Consider the following 19,354-nt stretch of genomic DNA (forward strand, 5'->3'; position numbering starts at 1 on the left):
AGTGTTGTCACCGATGGTATTTGCACCCTTGGCCAGACAGCAGTGTCCAAGAGAAAGTGATCGAAAACATACGGAATCCACATGCCTACATATTTATTTTGGTTGTTCATGTTTCCCACCGTTTTCAAACGCGAACTTGTGTCCTGAAGGTGGAGCTTTAGTACACAGGAAAATTGGAATGGGGCAAACATGTTTGTATAAAACAGGGTAGAATCAGCAAAGAACACAATAATATGCTTCCTAGTCTTCTATATTTTTCATGCCAAAAAATAGGCACAGATTCTGATTTCTTTCACCATAGGAGCCTGCATACAATTAAATGGGAGAGAAAAGAAGCCTGCTCTCAAGAGCGGGGCTTATGCCCAGTAGAATGGCAAGAAGCTGTAGCCATCAAAGCCACTTATGCTTCTTGCTGGTAGTATTTTTTGAGATGTTGTTTCTTTTTCAAAACGAGGCAGCAATGAATTGAGTAGTGATCAAAATGCCGCACCACAGAGTATGTTTAATCCAAATAGCTCCCGAGATGGTCGGCTCCTGATCGTACCAACTCTACAGGACTTAGAGAAATTACTTGGTTACCAGTGAAGGAAAACTATCTCCAGAATGGAATTGAACTGTTGCTTCTCAGCACATAACAACACTGCCACAGCCGGTTCATAACAGCAGTGAAGATCATTGTGTTTCTTCATCATTCACAGGGAACATTGTCAAAATACTGGCACATACCTCCCCTACTATGCTGTGAAGGGTTCTTTGAGCTTGTGCAGATGCTTCTGAGATTTCCAGCAGTGCAAAAACTCTTAAAACATTTCAGGTGGTTAGGGAATGGGGGGAGTAAGGCCTGACTATTCTGGAGCAGAGAGCGTCTGATTAGCCTTGCCTAAGAACTCCTGATTCACATCGACCTGGTAGCTCTAGGCCTTCCCCTTCCTCTCTCCTCACCGGTACCCCACCCGCTGTGACTGCAGCAAAAGGAGCCACCTGACAGCTCGTGGGAAAGCATTTGCTGCCTCCCAGCAGGCAAAGATAATGTTAGCCAACTTCAAACAAGGAAATGATGAATAGGAAGATGACCACTCTGAATTCAGAATATGAGAGCTACTGCTGGGATGACATGAGTCTTTAACTGCACATCTAGGGCCGAAACTCCAGTTCCTCTTCTGCTTCTTGCTTCACCTCACCCTCCTCTCCTCAAGCCTTCCAGACCTCCTTCTCCTGCCCTATCCCTCAGCACTGGGGAGAACTTGGAGCCCTGCTGTAGAAGTTTCAAACCTGCAACAGCTGCTCCTTCAGGAGCATCTGGAGGAAGCCCATGCACCCCGCCCCACCCCCAAACAGATTCTATCTAGAGCTGGGAAACTGGGAGGGGAAGGAAGAAAGGGGTTGCGACCAATTAACCTCCCTGGGGGCTCTGGCCTGGAAATAGCCTGAGACAGGACAGAGATCCTTTCCCAGGGGTGCATAGGGTCCTCGGGGTCCCCCTGCTGCACCCCCTGGATCACCTGCCAGACGGTAAGGGTGCTGGTGGTGCTATCAGCTGCCTCAGGACACTGGCAGGTATTGTGCATCCTCTGGGGCCCCCTTCTGATAAATCATGACCCTACACCCAGGTGTGCAATGATTCAGATATTCACTGCACTGCAGAAATTCTTGGTGGTTTGGGGGGCAACCCAGCTGGCATTTGCCCCCTGGGTGAGTTGGTGAGACCTCAGAGTGTCCAAAGGAAAGAGGTGGGAAAGAAGGAGACAGAGGGAGAGCCTCTAGGGAAAAAAGCGTACTTGGCTCTGAGATTAGAAGGCTGGGCTGGGGAGGTAGGTTGGAACATTTAACTCGGGGAACTTTTCTGTCTCACCTGCTGAGAATGATCTCCAGGTGGTACTGTAAAGACCACAGGTGGAACTGTGGCTAGAGGGGGTGGTGTAAGGCCCCCTGGAGCTAGATGGAATTCGAATCTCAGTTCCGTTGTTTGCCATCAGTAGGACCCCGGTAAGTTCTGTAACCTTTCCGTGATCATCCTCCTCTCTACTAAATGGAGGAGATAATAACAGTCACTAATTAATAAGGTTGTTACGGGTATTAAACGGTCTTAATCCACGTAGTGAATTTAGAGCAGGACCCGGCAAGCAGTAAGTGCTCAATAAATATTAGCCATGATCATTCAGGTTAGATGATGAGTAGAACTTTCCAAGTGCTAGGCTTGAAAGCCTGGGACTCCGTTGCCAAGGGAGATTGGAGAACCTTTTCAAATATGGGAGCTCTGGCCCCAGGGATTGTCCAGACCAGAATCTTGGCGCCTGCCTTTCCTCCACCCCACTCCTCTGACCCGGGGAAGCCCACCCCTTGTCACAGGGGCGCCTTGGTCCCTTGAGCCTCCGGCTCGCCACCGTCTCCCGCGCTCCTCCCTAGGCCCTCCCTCCCGCCGCTCCACACCTGTCAGCCGCCCTCGCAGCCTCCCAGTGGCCCGAGATCCGGGCCTCAGCTGCAACCCTTCGGCGCCCTGGGTCCCAGTTCCCTGAGCCTTGCGTATCCCCCCCGCTGCTCTCGTAAACAAAACCCGAACGTTGAAACAGCCCCGCAGGCGGACAGGCGCAGGAGCCAGCTCGGTGCACAGTTAGCGCGCCCCGGGAGCCCCGGGCGAGCCAAGGGGCGATGGTGGCGGCCGCGGCGGCAGCGGCAGGCGGCTCAGCTTTGTTATGAATAGATGAAAGAGGCCACCTACACAGTAACCCAAATTACGAGACCTTCCTCCTCCCTATCTCACCGAATCAAGAGGGGAGGGAGATGGGCGTGGAGGGAGGGCGGGCGGCCAGGAGGCGGAGGGCGGAGGGCGGAGGGCGGAGGAGGAGGAGGAAGAGGATGAGGAAGGGGGCTAGTTGCATCCCACTTTCACAATGGGAAAGTGAAACGCACAAGCGCACGGAACCTCTCCGGCCCTCCCCGCTTTCCTCGCTCCCCTCCGCCCGTCCCCTCCCTTCCCCTCCGCGCCTCCCCTCGAGCGCCAGCGCTGCACAGAGAGGAACTCTCCGGAGAAGGAGGGCGAGGAGGAAGCGGCACCGGAGCGCGCAGGGCTTGCCGCCGCCGCCGCCGCCGCTGCACAGGCTGCCGGAACGAGCCCGCCGCGCGCCGCCCTCCCCGCTCTCCTTCCCGGGCGAGCCGCCGGGATGGGGCGGCCGCAGGAGCCCGAGCGCGCGCAGGAGCCGCCGCCGCCCGCGTCTCAGTCGCCGCGCGCCTGAGCCGCCGTCGCCGCCGCGCGCCCTGCCCGGGGGCGGCCCCCACAACCCCATGGAGGTCTCCCGGAGGAAGGCACCGCCGCGCCCCCAGCGCCCCGCCGCGCCTCTGCCCCTGCTTGCCTATCTGCTGGCGCTCGCGGCGCCCGGCCGGGGCGCGGACGAGCCCGTGTGGCGGTCAGAGCAAGCCATCGGAGCCATCGCGGTGAGCCGGGAGGACGGCGTGTTCGTGGCGAGCGGCAGCTGCCTGGACCAGCTGGACTACAGCCTGGAGCACAGGCTCTCGCGCCTATACCGGGACCAAGCGGGCAACTGCACGGAGCCCGTCTCGCTGACGCCCCCCGCGCGGCCCCGGCCGGGAAGCAGCTTCAGCAAGCTGCTGCTGCCCTACCGCGAGGGGGCGGCCGGCCTCGGGGGTCTGCTGCTCACCGGCTGGACCTTCGACCGGGGCGCCTGCGAGGTGCGACCCCTGGGCAATCTGAGCCGCAGCTCCCTGCGCAACGGCACCGAGGTGGTGTCGTGTCACCCGCAGGGCTCGACGGCCGGCGTGGTGTACCTCGCGGGCGACACGAACAGCTGGTACCTGGCGGTGGCCGCCACCTACGTGCTGCCCGAGCCCGAGACGGCAAGCCGCTGCAACCCCGCGGCGTCCGACCGCGAAACGGCCATCGCGCTCAAGGACACGGAGGGGCGCAGCCTGGCCACGAAGGAGACGGGACGCCTCAAGCTGCGCGAGGGCGGGGGTAGCCTGCACTTCGTGGACGCCTTTCTCTGGAACGGCAGCGTCTACTTCCCCTACTACCCCTACAACTACACGAGCGGCGCCGCCACCGGCTGGCCCAGCATGGCGCGGATCGCGAAGAGCTCCGAGGTCCTGTTCCAGGGCCAGGCAGCCCTCGACTGCGGCCACGGCCACTCTGACGGCCGCCGCCTGCTGCTCTCCTCCAGCCTGGTGGAGGCCCTGGATGTTTGGGCGGGCGTGTTCAGCGCGGCCACCGGAGGGGACCAGGAGAGGCGCTCCCCCGCCACTACGGCACTCTGCCTCTTCAGGATGAGGGAGATACAGGCGCGCACCAAGACCTGCAGCTGGGACTTCGAGGCTGAGAACCACTGCGTAAGTCTTACCCCCGTGACGCTGCGGGGAGCGCTCCTGCTGCGGAGCCGCCGGGGAGGCAGAGCCGGAGGGAGAGGGTTGACCTTTACCAGGTCTCGGATTTACACAGCCCGGCGGCGGCCGCCCGACGGCCGTTCCCTTACGGTCTCCGAGACCTCGGGCTACTCTAAAGCACGGCCAGAGGTCCCCGAGGGAGTATAAGAGGGGAGGTGGCGAGGGTAGGAGTTAGGCTCAAAACTCTGGTGGCTGCATTCCATTGCCATCCTTCTCTGTCCAAACATGGGCGCTTGTTTGGGTCTGAGCCTCGCCGCGCCGCTCCCCTGCCCTTCCCAAATCTCTTCCCCAGGTGTGTGGTCTTAGCGGGCGTGTGGCTTTGAGCCTTGTCCTCAACGGCGTTACCAAACACAGTGCCCTAGGCAGAGAAGCCCCAGAACCTAAAGGACTTGCCACACCCCAGTCTTTGTGCCCCCCATCTTCCCCCCAACAACCCCGTAACACGTGTGATGTGGTCTGAGGAGTTGGTAGCCTGCTCGACATGGGTCAGCGCTAGCCTGGAACCGAGAGGCTCAGGCTTGCGGGAATAGAACCCTCCGCGTGACCCCGTGCAAGGGGGCGGGGCTGTGGCTCTGCTGAGCGTGAGCTGTGGTCTCCAGCTGGGGGGGAGAGGCTGAGCAGGCTGGAGGTGGCTTTGTGGGTAAAAAGCCTCGCCCTAGAGGGGAGAGCAAGAGAAAGTGTTAGGGTACTTCAGGCAGTTTCTGGGCTCCAGATTGCCTGACTAGATCGCGCGGCTCAGAGGCACCACCCTCCCAGGCAAACGGCAGAGGTTTCCCCTGGGTTCCCAGGGCAGCCACAGCTTGACTCTTGAGATTGGCATTTCTTTGACTGGAAAATAAAGCGGCGGTTCAAGAGGATTCAGTTGATGGGGATTATGGAGCCATTGTGCACTTCTCTGAGGCCGTTTTCCTTCCAAGGCTGCTGGCACGTCAAGTCCACATATGGCTCCTGAGAGGGGAGCCTGCTGAGCGCCTCCTTTATAACTGGACGGAAATCAGAGAGCAGAAATGAACGGCTACAGGTGTTGCCATTGTTTTGATATAAAATGCGTCAGAGAGGAAGGCGAGAAGTCTCCACTTGGCAAAACGTGTTGTGTTGGTACATTTGTTGTGTAAGCATGGAGGGGACGTTGGCTCTAAGGTATATTAATAAGCATATGGAAAGACACTCCCATCCCCACCCACGCAGAGCACATCTTACCAAATATTAGCCCTATTATCCAGAAAGAAAAAACAGGTCTCTTGCAAGTCCCCTTAGAATGGACATTTGCTTCTTCTTCCTTGCCCACTACTTGGGTACTGGGGCACACACATAATGCCTTCATTTAGTTACTGCTATAATTATTTTAAAGCATAAATAACGCATAATGCTCCCTAAATGACTTCATCTTGCTATACAAGTATAATTTAACATTTAATATCTGTCTTTGTGAGAGCCTTATTATGTAACAGTTCAAGTTTGACAAAAATCATCACCTTCGACTTCTCCGTTGATAAGACTTGAAAGTACCCCTACATATTACTTGGTGTCGAGCTTTCGGCATACTTGGTCTCCGGGGTTAATGACCAGACAGCTCGGAGGCCCGCAGCAGGTGATAACAGTGGAAGTCCAAGCTTTGCCATCTGACAGCTGTGTAGATGTGTGGAGCCAAAACATTTCTCTTGACTGCCTTTCTCTACCCACTGGGGCCTGGAGGACTTCGTTCCCTTCCAAACCCAGCAGGCACCCTGAATGCACTCAGAATCCACATTTTGGCTTGATCAGGTGTTCCTACTTGCGCTGGGATGAGGGGAAGGGAAAGTCAGAGAGCTGTTGATCCATCTTCATGGAGAGCTTCTGGGAGGTAGCTGCCCCTTGGAAATCAAGCAAGGGATAAACACTTGCTGCCCCAAATCTGGAATTGGAAAAATAAATAATTAAGACAGGTCCCTCCACAGCCTGTCTTGCTGCTGTTATTTATTGAAAGCTCCCAGTGTGCTCAGAGCTGCGGATTCTGAAAGACGGGGTCTCTACCCCCTGAGCTTGTCATCCAAGTTAAATAATATACTCCGGTTCAAACAATAGCTTGTCGCTTGTCGCGCGGCTGCACAGGTAGGAGCTTGGAGTTTTGGCATTTTTTTCTTTAAGTAAATTCCTTGCTGCTCTTATGAATTAAAAAGCCTTATAGTGGAATTGAATTTCAAGAGAGGTTTTGAATGGGAAAAAAAAAAAAGGCGGTCGTTTTGATGAAAACGCTGACAATTTTCTAATCTATTAAATAGGCAGATAAGATGCTTCCACAAATATTTGTGCTCTGTGCTGGATGCCACTGATTCTGCCATTGAAAGGACAATAGCAGGTGGCAGCCCCATTTAATGGGGTTATGGGATCAGTGTGCCCCTGGTTGTCACTCAGAACAATGATGTCATTGGGTTGCATTTGTTCTGCATTTTATTTTCAGGTTTTCAGTGTGTTTTGGAAAAGGCATGCTGAATTACAGGTGCCTAAGATAGACGAAACTTGAAACACTCTGAGGGAGCCTCAGTGGCTTCTATCAGTGATTCCTCCAGAGCAGACACAGTCATTTTAACAGTAATCCACAGGCAGCAAGGCACAAGGGGCTAGATTTGCTTGCCTTCTCCTGCTCCCCCTGGATGACTCGCTCTTATTTTCCATCTTCAGTCAGCCATGGGTAGGAAAGTGACAGGAGTGACTGGGTTGTGTTTTCTCATTTCTTGGTTCTCTCCTTATCTCTTGTTGGCTGATGTGCTGGCCTTCAGCTTCTCCTGCTAAAGATTAATTTACAAGACGCTTGTGCAGTGAGTGTGTCCTCAGCCATTCACACGTTGGGCCGTGACTTTTTCTGTCTTGCCTCCAACTTTGGATCCCCTTTCACAACTATCGCAGGAGAGCTTCAGCCTGTGAACGTGCCCAGGCAGCCAAATTCTGTAGGCCTTCTCTAATAATCCTAATAAATATTTGTACGGCACTTCCTCATATATCACTTCTTTTGAGGCCCTCGTCAAGTCTAAGGTTGATTCTCTGAGGAGCATTCTGATTTACCTGATGAGGAAGCTCAAGATCACTTAAGCAACTTGCCCAATATAGCAAAGTAAGCATCAGAGCCTCCAGCTTAAACCCAGGTCTCGCAATATCTACTTCTGTATTCTTTCCACCGCTTTGATGCTTCAGACTTTCCCTTCAAAGTCCCCTAATTAGAGGCAGTAACCAACCTCCCCTAGGATATGGGGTTGAGGCTGGAGGGTGCCCCTTGAAGTGTGTTTTAAAACATAAGGTGATTTTTTTTTCATTCTATTCCATAACATATCTATGTCCTTGGGTTAACATAAAAAGTGAATGTTTCAAATTATGTACAAGTTAACTTCCTCTTGTTTCTGAACTCCTGTTACCCTTGGCATATGGTAGAAAAGTGTGTGTACCTGAGTTTTGAAGTCTGATTGTTCCAGATTGTTTGGCTGCCATAGTTGGGTCCTGGGGTTGCTTGTGGTTTAAACATGGTGGTCACCCCCTCTATAGTTACTGAGGGTGGCATGTTTCCTACTGTGCTGGCCAACAGGACTGACTCTTCTAGTTCATTCTACCACTCGTGGAGAGACACACCTGCTTCCTCCACACTCACGTAATTCCAAAGCCTGACATAATGTAACTGTCATGCAGACGACCACAAAACACTCACATGCTCTCCAACAGACGGTAACCCAAGACACTTCTAGCTATTGCATGCAGAAGTGATGTCCCAGGGCCACTCAGCAGTGAACCTTATTGACCTCAAAACTCCAGAGTCTTCCTGAAATGTTTATTTCTTCTTTAGTTTCTGTTATGATCCTGTCTAGCCACTTTGCCGTCTACGGACTAGCTGGTGAATTTTACCCCCATACACACATCTGATCTGCAAGGGAGATTTTAAAAGCCCAACAACCACTTAGAAAGAGGAAAAAGCAATCATAGCTACTACTGCTGGATGCCTGTTACGGCCAGGCTTTGTGCTAAGCACTTCACATGCCTTATTTTTGGTTGATTCTCATAATCACCCTATGGGGCAAGGATTGTAGTAATCATTATGATTTTCTGATGAGGAGTTGAGGCCCGGAGAGCTTTGGTTGGTTTCCACAACTGGTAAATGGTAGAGGATTGAGGACCTGGGCCTGTAGCACACAGCCACGGACAGTCCAGCATCGCAGACCTTGGGTTCTGGTGTCAATCCTGTCCTACATGGAGCAGGCTAGGCCCTTGCAACTACTCTGGGATCGGCTGTTTGCTGGGCGTAAGACGATAGAACAGAGAATCCTTGAGTGCGAACGGGGTTTCTGGGTCTGCACATTTGAGCACTTGAAATTCAGACTCTGGGAGGGTTGTAGTTCCTCAGTTGTCAATTTCTAGATAGTGCCGGCACATTTTGTATCCAGGCTTATAAACGACCTCAGAGAGACTTACAGGACCTTAAAGGACGGCTCCCAGCTTTTGTTCTCAGACAGAAGAACTAGCTCATAAACTAAATCCAGAAATCTCAACCTGTTAAGCCTGGGTTACAGGCGCTCTTGTCTTTATTAGCAGCCACCGTTAAACTACAAGCCCCAGAAGGTCAGGAACCTTGTAACATTTTGTTCTCTGTTGAACCCAGAGTACCTAGCATAGCACCTTAAGAAATACTTGTTGAATTAATAAATGGGGGAGTCATGTTGGGGATGCTTTCTGTTGTTGGCAGCCACACTTTCCTGAACCTGGCCGCCTCATACGCCCTTAACCATTGTCTTTTTCTTGATGTCTGATGTGTTGGGGCCTCTCTCTTCCCTAGACCGAGCCTAACTGGCATCCTCCACTCCTCTGAAATCCCCATTCATTGGACTCACCAGGCTTTTGGTCTTGCCAATCTGGGAGTTAACTTTGACCATAGAAACCCAGCATGGTTGGCACTTCTTTGGTATAGTTTAATAATGTGCATGATCGTGGCTTTCAGTGGGCAAGAGGAGAGGGCTCTGTGCTGTAGGGCACAAAGCCCCTCAAGAACTTGCAGGGTTCTCAAGAGTAGCCTCCGGACCAGCAGCATTCAGCAGCATCACCTGGGAACTTATGAGAAATGCAAACTCTTGGGCCCCAATCAGAAACTCAGAGTAGGGTGTGGGGCTGGCACTCTGTGGTTTAACAAGCCCTCCGGGTGATTCTAATCTACATTCAGCTTTTAGAACCACAGCTGTAAGGTATTGCAATTTCCCTTGTAGTCCAGCTGAGGCACCTGGGATAAGAATTTGTTCCACTGTTTTCATTGCGGTTTTACGTAGGGTCATCTAAAGTCACCAGCTAATACCACTACCCTTATATTCCTCATCCTCTTCTAATTGCCCAAAGGAAATACCTAGAAAAACTTCTGAAGTCTTACTGCTCTTGAGTTTAGAGTCCGAGTCTCAAGAATCTACAGGTCCTAGTTAAATCAGCTCCTTCACCCTTTCGGACAGCAGTCTATTTGCATTTCATTCCAGGAGGTGGGGTGTTGGGGGAGATGTCTAGAGCCTTCTACTCTGCTGTACACCGCACCAAAATTCTCTTCAAGGGTCTGGTCTTTACAACATCATTCCTGATACCAGTTTCTATCCTAATTAGGCACGGTTGGTTGCGTGAAACAAAGATCTACATAAGCGAGCTCAAACAAGGGGATGGGGGATTTAGTGGATAGAAACACGTGGGATTACATGGAAATCTAGGAGGAGGAACAGTACTGTGCAGACTCTGGAGCCAGGTCCACCGGGACCACAGCCGCCACTTCCCAGTTGTGTGACATTAGGCAAATTATTTAACCTTTCTGTGCTTGTTTCTTTATCTAGAAGTAGGGATCCTATTTGTTTCGTAGGATTTTTGCCTGGATTAATGAGTTAGTATGTATGAACACTACCTGACCTATAGTAAATGCCATGTATGTATTTACTGGCATTACCATCGTGATTATTTAGGAGAACTAGGCTGGGGCTCTCTGATACAGAGTGGGAAGGGGGTCTGGACTCACGGCAGCGGAAAGGGGCGTAACAGCAGGAAGTGTGATGGATGCTGATTCTAGGGTTTCATTGGCAGCATGGCTTAGCGTGGCTGCTTCCCTCAGTCCCGCTACAAAATGGCCACCTCGACTTCCTCGAACATCTGCCCCCCCTCACCCCCTCCACCTGAATGTGCCTCAGCCGGACCTGATCCCCGCTTTGCCTTTAATAGCATTTAACCTTCTGCACCGGCTACCAACTGGCAACAGCTTTCTCTATTATTTAGTTCAAATTACCAGGAAAGAGAGAGAATTGGGGTCCAACCCATCCTTTCACTCCAGATTATGAGCCCTCGTTCAGGATAGGGATTCGTTGCCCTTGGGGCAGGTACTGACCCCAGGTCCCGTCAGAAGAAGGAAGACCATCATGCCGTGGTCCCCGGCAGGTGTGCGGGCGGGTCGCCTTAGAATGGGAAGGTGGGAGGGCCACACCGTGATCACCGCGTTGACTACAGCAGCACGGAATCATCTCTGCCTCCCTTCAGGCTTCTCCACCACCTACCTCTGCCTTCCTTGAATATGTGGTGGCACGTAGCTGATGATCACTGAGGCCTGCTCAGAGAAACACCGAAGTCTGCCGGGGGACAATTTGTAGGCATCCTGGGTCTAACTTGTTTGGGGGAGCAGAGGCATGGTCGTGGTAAGATTTTTTTTTTTTTTTTGGTATCAATTGTGCTCATAGTTTTACTTTAGCATTTTCATCAAGATAGAAAATTAATACTAGTTTATATACTATCACAGAACCAAATAGAATTGTGACTTAAGTTTTACCGTTTCTGTAGTTGATGGGTTTGACTGTCTAATCAATAGTTACACGTAGTGTCTCCTCAGAGGAGTTATGAGGGGGAGTTGACCCCAGCAATCCCCACCCCACCTCTCTGGCCAATGTTCTTGTTGCAGAAGTCGGCAAACTTTTCCTGTAAAGGTCAGATCGTCAATATGGTAGGCTTTGCAGGCCACACACAGTCTCTGTTGCAAGTGCTCAACTCTGCCATTGAAGTGTGACAGCAACCATAGACAACATATAAATGAACAAGCGTGGGGATGTTCCAGTAAAACTTTATGGACATAGAAATGTGAATTTCATGCATAATTTTCACTTGTCATAAAATATTATTCTTTTGATTTTTTTCAACCATCTAAAAATGTAAAAACTATTAGCTTGGCAGGGGGTCATTCAGCAAAACCCGCAGCAGGCTAGATTTGGTCCACAGCTGGTAGTTTACCGACGCCTGCTGTAGCAGGAGGGGTGAGAGTAAAACAGACCTTCACATTGCCCTAAGACATCGTGAGAGATTTAGCAAAAAGGTAGTGCGGAAGCCCCAAGAAGGTGTGTCACCGTCAGCGTGGGAGGACCTGGGAGGCTTCAGAGAGGTGATGCTGGAGCTGTGTCTTGAAGCCAAGTAGAAGAGGCAAGAAAGGGAGTTCCAGAGACAGGGCACAGCTTGTGCACAAGCAGGAAGTTGAATAAGCCTGTGAACCGCAGGTAGCTCACCCTGGCTGGGGAGTGTCCAGAAATGAGCATGCAGGGCCAGATGGCAAAGGGCTTCGTAAGACTGGCCAAGATGGCTGGATTTTATCCTGATGGTCAGTTGTTTTCAGACTTTCTAAACCTGGGCTTTAAATCTTAAACCAGAGGCTCAGTATGAGCAAAAGGCTAATAAATCATCGTTGACCTGCTGTTCTGGGTGAGGCCATTGCCAAGTGCCAGGGCTCAGGGTGAAACAGGGGTGGGGAGGTTCCCAGAATCCTGCAACTCGCCCTGCCCCCACCCCCTGCCTGTCCCTGTGGCATCTCAAAGGAACTTCTGGGACTCTGCTGAGCAGGGTGTGAAAGCCATGGCCCATGGCTGATGGAAGACGACAGCAGGGCTCTAGGCAGACATGATCTGACTGTTCTAGAGAGATCACTCAGAAGAACAGATCAGGCAAGATGGGAGGCAAAACAGCTGATGAGAAGGGCCAACAAATACCTCTTGAGTTCCTACTATGTGCCAAGCACTGTGAGGAAATATTTCTACCAATGATCAACAGAGTAGACAATAAATGTGCAGCAAATAAAGAGGTTATTTTTATATTAAAATGAGAGCTAGCACTCCTAGAGCACTCACTTCTCACCAAGTATTGTCCTAAGTCAGCACTTTACCAATATTAACTCGTTTAATCCTCACCACAACTTCATGAGATGGGTAATGTCATTACCACCATTTTACAGATGAGAAAATTAAGGCCCAGGCTGAGATGGGGGGGCCCCGAGAGAAATAACAGGACATAAGAGAGCCGTGTTAGTCGAGGTGTTGGGGAAAGTTCTCTTTAAGGAGGTTGAGTTGCCACCAGGGAGATGAGAAAGGATAGTTGTACACATCCCCAAGGGGAACTGGGGAGCAGTGCAAGGCCTCGAAAGGGGAAATGGCTTGGTCATTCTGAAGAACCAGAGGCTAGCGTGGTTGAGTTAGGGAGGTGGAGGGGGGGAGAGTGTCGGGGGAAGAGTTTGGGGAAGGAAGCAGCAGCGGATCCTGTAGTCCTGGTGGGCAATGTGAAGGAGCTTATATTTTTTTCCTGAAAGCTTAGAAGAGCCTTTGAGGGGAGGGGACACCACTGGATTTGAATTCCTAAATAAATGGCTGCCCTTTGGGGCATGAATGAGAGATTGGCCCCAGCAGAGGCAGGAGGCTCTCGAAGTAGTGCAGGTGAGAAATAATGTTGCCTTGGTCTAGAGCGGTGGCCGCAACGAACGTGGAGAGAAGAAGATGGAGTGCGTGGGCTGCAGTAACCCAAGTGAGCGTGTTGGAGACCTGAACTGAGGTGGTGGCAGTGCAGGTGGAGAGGAGGGATTAAATGAAAGAGCTTTTTAAGATGTAGAACGGAGAGGTGTTGGTGATCCATTAGTTTAATTTTCGTCGAGTTTTAGATATCTTTGGGATCCCCAGAAAGGGCCATTAAGCAGGCGGCCAGGAAGTGAGGAATTGCGGATCCACTCTGTCAGCCTCTGTGGAGTGCCAGCTGTGTGCCAGGCTCTGTGTTGGGCTCAACACGGTGCCCATTGGGGCTGTAAGTGCCTTGAGGGGAGTGGCCAGGGGTGTCTCATCAGTGTTTCCCAGGCATCCAGAATGCCTTCTGCTGAACGGTGGGCCCTCAATAAGTATATGTTGAACTGGAAGGAAGGTGCCCTCAATCTAGTGGAGAAGATGTGGTTACAGCTCGGCGAGATAAGAGCTTCCAAGAGGAGCCCGAGGCCCTGGAGCTGTGTTTACAGGAGGAATAAAAGCCAGGTAGCCTAGAGAGAAGGCAGTTTGCCTGTGACTCCCTCACCTGTGAGGCCGGATTCCTGGTCTTTCCCTCCTTCCCCTCCAGCCTGGTCTTGGAAGAGTCCACTTGAGAAGCATATTCTCGAACACATCAACTGTTGCTAATTATTCTGCACTGATGTCCTTCTGAGGTTCCTTTGCCATCAGCAAGCAATCTTGGAAATGGGATTCCACGTGCTGGCCCTTGCTTCTCTGAGGCATCAGGAGAGCTAGGTGGCCCAGAGCAGCTGGTAGTTATAGGTGTCACCCAGTCTCAGTCCCCTGGGCTTAGCAACATCTGTGCCCCTCCCTCCCGTGGAGCCCTTGTGCTGTGGACCTCTGGGGAGGCCTGTAGATCCCTCCTCAGAGCAGTGGTTTTAAACACATAAAAAGAGAGAGTTGCAAAATGAACCAATTATATTGATCTACAGATATATCAAAACGTTTTTTCCAATTTGAAATAGAGTAATATATCTTAGCACATTAAATAGCAAGACCTAACAGCGGTAACTACCATCATTTCAAAGTAGCGATAAGCACAAATGATATTTTTAGATACCTGCAACAACTATAAAATGATATGAAAATATCTGATTTCTTTTGATGACAAAGTCACAGGTTCAGTTAATATGACTGTGGTCTGCATTCATAATTAAATGAAATGCTGAATTTCAGTCAGAGTTCGCTAAAATAGGATTCTTTTCTCATCCAGTTTCATGGATTCCCGGAATTCTTTGCAGGAACTGTGGATGCCAGTGCGATCCCCACTCCAAGCCCTCATTCCGTTACTGTGTGTGTGTGTCAGAAAACCAATGACAAGATGCTGCATTGTGTTTCAAAACTCATGTGATTGGCTTAGTTTGACAATGGGGGTTCAGTCCCACCTGGATTTTTTACAGGTCAAGCACTAGGCCAAGAGCCAAGTGCTCCGTAAATGGACTGGATGGAGCAGGTGGGTGGGTGGAGAAGCCTCAGAAAGGTGAAGTGAATGCTTAGAGACAGCTCATAAGTAATAGAGCTTGAACTTGAACCCACATTTTTTTTTTTACCCTAAATCTCTTGTTCTTTCTACTCTTCCATGCTACCACTATGTTATTCAATATTTTTATTTTAAAGAGTTAGCCAAATGCAACAGTTTGTAAGTTACGCTGTTCTAATCATGGGAGACGAACAGTGCTATTATTCTTCACTTTGCTTAGAGGATACGAAAATACCTAAAGTATTTTGTTTACTTAGAAACTCATTTTAAGTACACTGAGTCTGTAGACTGTCTATAGATGGAGATGGCAAAAGACCTAGGAAATATCTTTTGCAAGCTGTCAGTGAACTGTGGATGTGAAATTTAGAGAAGGCCAGGCTACATGGCAGCAAATGTGGGGTAATTTAGTACTGTTCCCCAAGGCAGAACCAAGGCCCAGTGCTTGCAAGGGACAAATTTTGTAATGAACTTTTGTAGAACTTTGTAATGATTAGACAGACCTCCTTAGCAATGTACCAGGGTTGCCTGGTGAGATATTGACTGGAAGCATTCAAATATTGATCCATGTATTCATTCATTCATTCAATAAATGTTTATTGACAACTAACAACATGCCAGATGCTGAGGTATATGCTGCATTCAGAGTGTAGAGTAAGATAAACTATTGTGGAGCTTAGAGTCTACTGGGAGACAGACATTAAATAAAAAAATTTAAAGCCATGTAATTATAATTATTTTCGAGGAAACAAATGGAATGTTATGATTCAGAATAACTACTGGCATAGGGATAGGATGATCTATAGTCATGTGTCCATGAGGAGGTGACATTGAACTTGAAACCTGAAAGATTTTTTTTAAAAAAACAGCCTACAAGGTGTGAAGAGAGGGGAGGTAGCAGAAATAGCATATGCAAAGGCCCTGAGGCAGAAAGATGGGAACATGTTAAAGAGTCTGAAAGAAAGACACTGTGGGAACTGAAGCAGAGTGAAGGAGAAGAGTGACAAGGGATGAGTTTGAAGAAGTAGGCAGGGACCAGATCAGATAGGACCTGGGGAAGCATTTGGGTTTAATTCTAAGTGTGATAGAAAGCCGTTGAAGAATTTTAGTCAAAGAAGTAACGTGACCTACTTTATACGTTAAAGAATCACTCTGGGGCTTCCCTGGTGGCGCAGTGGTTGAGAGTCCGCCTGCCGATGCGGGGGACTCGGGTTCGTGCCCCGGTCCGGGAAGATCCCACGTGCCGCGGAGCGGCTGGGCCCGTGAGCCATGGCCGCTGAGCCTGCGCGTCCGGAGCCTGTGCTCCGCAACGGGAGAGGCCACAACAGTGAGAGGCCTGCATACCAAAAAAAAAAAAAAAAAAAAAAAAAAAAAAAAAAAAAAAAAAAAATCACTCTGGCTACTGGATGGAGAATAGATTGTAGGTTGAAAGAGAGAAACCAGGAGGCTCTCGCTGTAGATCAGGAGTGAGATGATGGGGGCTTGGACTGGGTGGAAACCATGGAGATGGAGAAGATAGATGGAAGATTGATAGGGAATTCAGCTGAAATTTTTCAGGTAGTGGGTGTGGGGAGTGATGGAAAGAGAGGAGCTGAGGGTGGATGTTGGTACCATTCACCATGATGGGGAAGATAGGGAGGGAGAGAGTTGGAGGGAAGAGATGTCTAGATAGTCATTTTCCAGCAACTCTGAAATCTTGGGAGCGATTCCACAGGTTCTCAAAGAAGATGATGCCATTTATTTAGAGGATATTTAGCAGTGCGAGAGAGGGAGCTTTTGCAGAAGTCAAAATGATGGTGGGGGGCCACTACTGGTATTTTGGGGCAGGTGTCAGGGATGCTAGAAGTCCTGCATCATGGAGGACAGCCCCCATAGTGAAGAAATATCCCATCTAGAATGCCAGTAGCTTCTTCATGGAAAAACATGGTTGAACTGTGTCTCTTCCAACTCTAAGAATCTAGGAAAATGCATTTTTTTATACTATCAGCAATTCATATATTTTTGTGAATTGAGCCAGGTTGTCTTTTTGTAGGTAATTGACCGAAAGTAGCCACATGGAAGGGATGGAGTGTAAAGGAGGAAAAAGGAAGGATAAATCTTGGAGAGTGGGACTTTGGCAGTAGGAAGGCCTGGGAGGTTGGAAGACAATGGGGCCTTGGAGGGAGGGAAGCAGGTGGAAGAGCCCGTGGGAGGATGTGAAATACAAACCTCACTGCTTTGCACGTTTCCCGTGGCTCAGCTGCACGCCCTGCATGCTTGCCTGGTATAGAGGCTGCCCAGGTATGTCCCTAAACTTCCCTTCTTTATTCCTCCTGCACACTTTTAACTTTTCCTTTGGATCATTTGAATCCCCAAGGTTAGTTCTTCCTTCAGATGATCAGAGAGGTGCCATAAAGTTAGAACCCGATCAGCGCCGTATACTCTAGAAGAATAAAGAAAAGCGACAGGCGCCTTAACGGCCAATAAAATCACTATCTAACTTGGGTGAATAGTTGTTCTTTCCATTCTCTAGCTTGATAAAGATAGTTTTCCAATTATTTCCACACATGATTTCATTTGGGCCTCAGAACAATGCGAATAGACAGGACGTGTGTATTATTGGGTCCATTTTACAGATTCGGTTATTGATGTTCAGGGACTTGCCCAGATCAAGTAGCCTGTCAGGGATGGAGCAGGGCCAGATCTTGGGCATCGGACTCCTGCTGAGGTTTCCTAACTGCAAGTAGGCCCCTGGGTAAATAAAGATGAGGAAACTGCTTCCCATGAGTGTAGACCAAAGAGGAGCAGACCACAAAATTAACTGCCCGAGAGGCTTTTTATCAATGTGTAAGAAGTTCCAGCTGGTATTTGCCCTGGCCCCATAAGGAAACACCAAAATAAGGGAGTCCTCTCATCACCTTGGGGGATCAAAGACTTGACTTTTGCTGTCTCCCCAACACTTGAGGGGCCACTTTTGTGCACATTTCCTCCAGCTGTTCCCATAATAGCCGCAGCGTGGCTGTGAGCGTTCTGTGTGATCCTTGCTGAGTCAGGCCCTCTTCCCCGTGGTACTCAAATCCAGAGTGTGCCATTCAGACCCTAGAATACATGGCTGGTGCCCCCTGGAATTGGGCAGTGCACACTGGGGGGTGTTTATGGTCAATGAAAGATCATATGAGGGAGCGTGCACGCACACACACACACACACACACACACACCCCACTCACCCCTTCCCAGTAGCCTTGGTTCTGCTTTGGTGGGAGCTCGCTCACACACACACACACACACACACACACACATTTGGTGGGAGCTCACACACACACACACACACACACACACACACACACCACTCACCCCTTCCCAGTAGCCTTGGTTCTGCTTTGGTGGGAGCTCGCTCACACACACACACACACACACACACACACACACACACACACATTTGGTGGGAGCTCTCTCACACACACACACACACACACACACACACACACTCACCCCTTCCCAGTAGCCTTGGTTCTGCTTTGGTGTGTCAAGCCCAAGGCTCTCTCTTGTTTAGCCCAAACATCATTTGAAACAAGGTAGCTTTTTCCTCAAACTGAAAAAAGTTTCCTTCTGAGAGCGGGCTCAAGTGTAGGCGGGACGTGTGGTTAGACATGGCAGACAGGAGACACAGAGTGACAACTCTGAGGGAACCAAGAAAGCCCAAAGGGGAGACAAGGTTTAGAGCGAAATCAAGATTGGATTTTGTCGAGAAAGGCAGAACTGGCAAAAGCATCATTACAAGGCATTAACCTTGTTATACACAGAAGAACAAGCAGAGGCCCGAATAAAGAAATAAATTACATGTAATAAACTAGACAGAATAGGCTGAGAGCAACATTAGTGATTATGCCCTAAAGGGAGAGAAGGGCAAGATAGAAAATAGGCCAAAAAAAAAAGAGTGAAAATAATCTCTGGACACAGGGGGCCGACTGAACTATTTTCTCCCTTTTTCTACTTGGCTCCCCAGGTATTAATTTCACTTTTGTGAGCAGGTTTCTCTGGAGGCTGTCTTTCTTTTGTTTGCATGTGCTGAAATGAGCAAAAGAAAGCCATTCAGAGGGTTCCTTTTTCCATTCACAGGGACCTGTCCATTTCTGTGTGTTTCCAGCACAAAAGAATCCATTTCCATTCAGCCAGAGCAGCCCTTCAAGTTTACTTGAGGTCCAAGCTCGCTGTTGTAATTGGCTGCACAGTCCGGACAGTGGACGGGATCTTCCAGGGTGAGAGGAACGAGCGCTTGGCCAGTGCCTGGTCCTTTGTAGCTGAGGAAAAGCCAGAGTCTAGTGCCATGTCCCCAGCCATGACTCTCATTTCTTACACAGGGACTTGCTTTGCATTGCAAGCAATAAGCAGCGGCTTAAATCATAACATCATTGTTAGTAAAAAGTTTAAAGCTTGGAAGTCTGAGCTCAGTGGTGTCCTCAAGAACCGAGGGTCTTTTGTCCTTGCACCAATCTGTTGATTTTCATCCTCCATCTTGAATGTCATGGAAGCAAAATGGCTGTCACCACTCGGCACGGATAGCCTCACATCCCAGATTCCGAAGGGAGGAAGTGAAGGAAGAGGGGCAAATGAGTTCTCCTCAAGAGCCTCCTCTTATCAAGGAGGAAGCTTATTCCCAGAAGCTCCTCCGTTGGATTTCTTGCATCTCACA

General features: G+C 49.9%; 1 protein-coding gene across 3 annotated transcripts in view; it reads left to right on the forward strand.

Moving 5' to 3' along the window:
- The first annotated feature begins 3,217 nt into the window (after nucleotides 1-3,217).
- The window catches only part of PLXNC1 (plexin C1), a 149,563-nt gene continuing 133,426 nt past the window's right edge, over nucleotides 3,218-19,354 (forward strand). For 2 of the 3 annotated variants that reach the window (XM_059081250.2, XM_067009868.1), the window contains exon 1: nucleotides 3,218-4,341. In XM_059081250.2, the coding sequence (XP_058937233.1) occupies nucleotides 3,283-4,341 (1,059 nt within the window). In that variant the 5' untranslated portion in view covers nucleotides 3,218-3,282. The remainder of the gene's footprint in view (nucleotides 4,342-19,354) is intronic. The other variant, XM_067009869.1, reaches the window with a different exon arrangement.

The sequence above is a fragment of the Kogia breviceps genome, chromosome 12 (genome assembly GCF_026419965.1).
Source record: "Kogia breviceps isolate mKogBre1 chromosome 12, mKogBre1 haplotype 1, whole genome shotgun sequence".
Classification (NCBI taxonomy): domain Eukaryota; kingdom Metazoa; phylum Chordata; class Mammalia; order Artiodactyla; family Physeteridae; genus Kogia; species Kogia breviceps.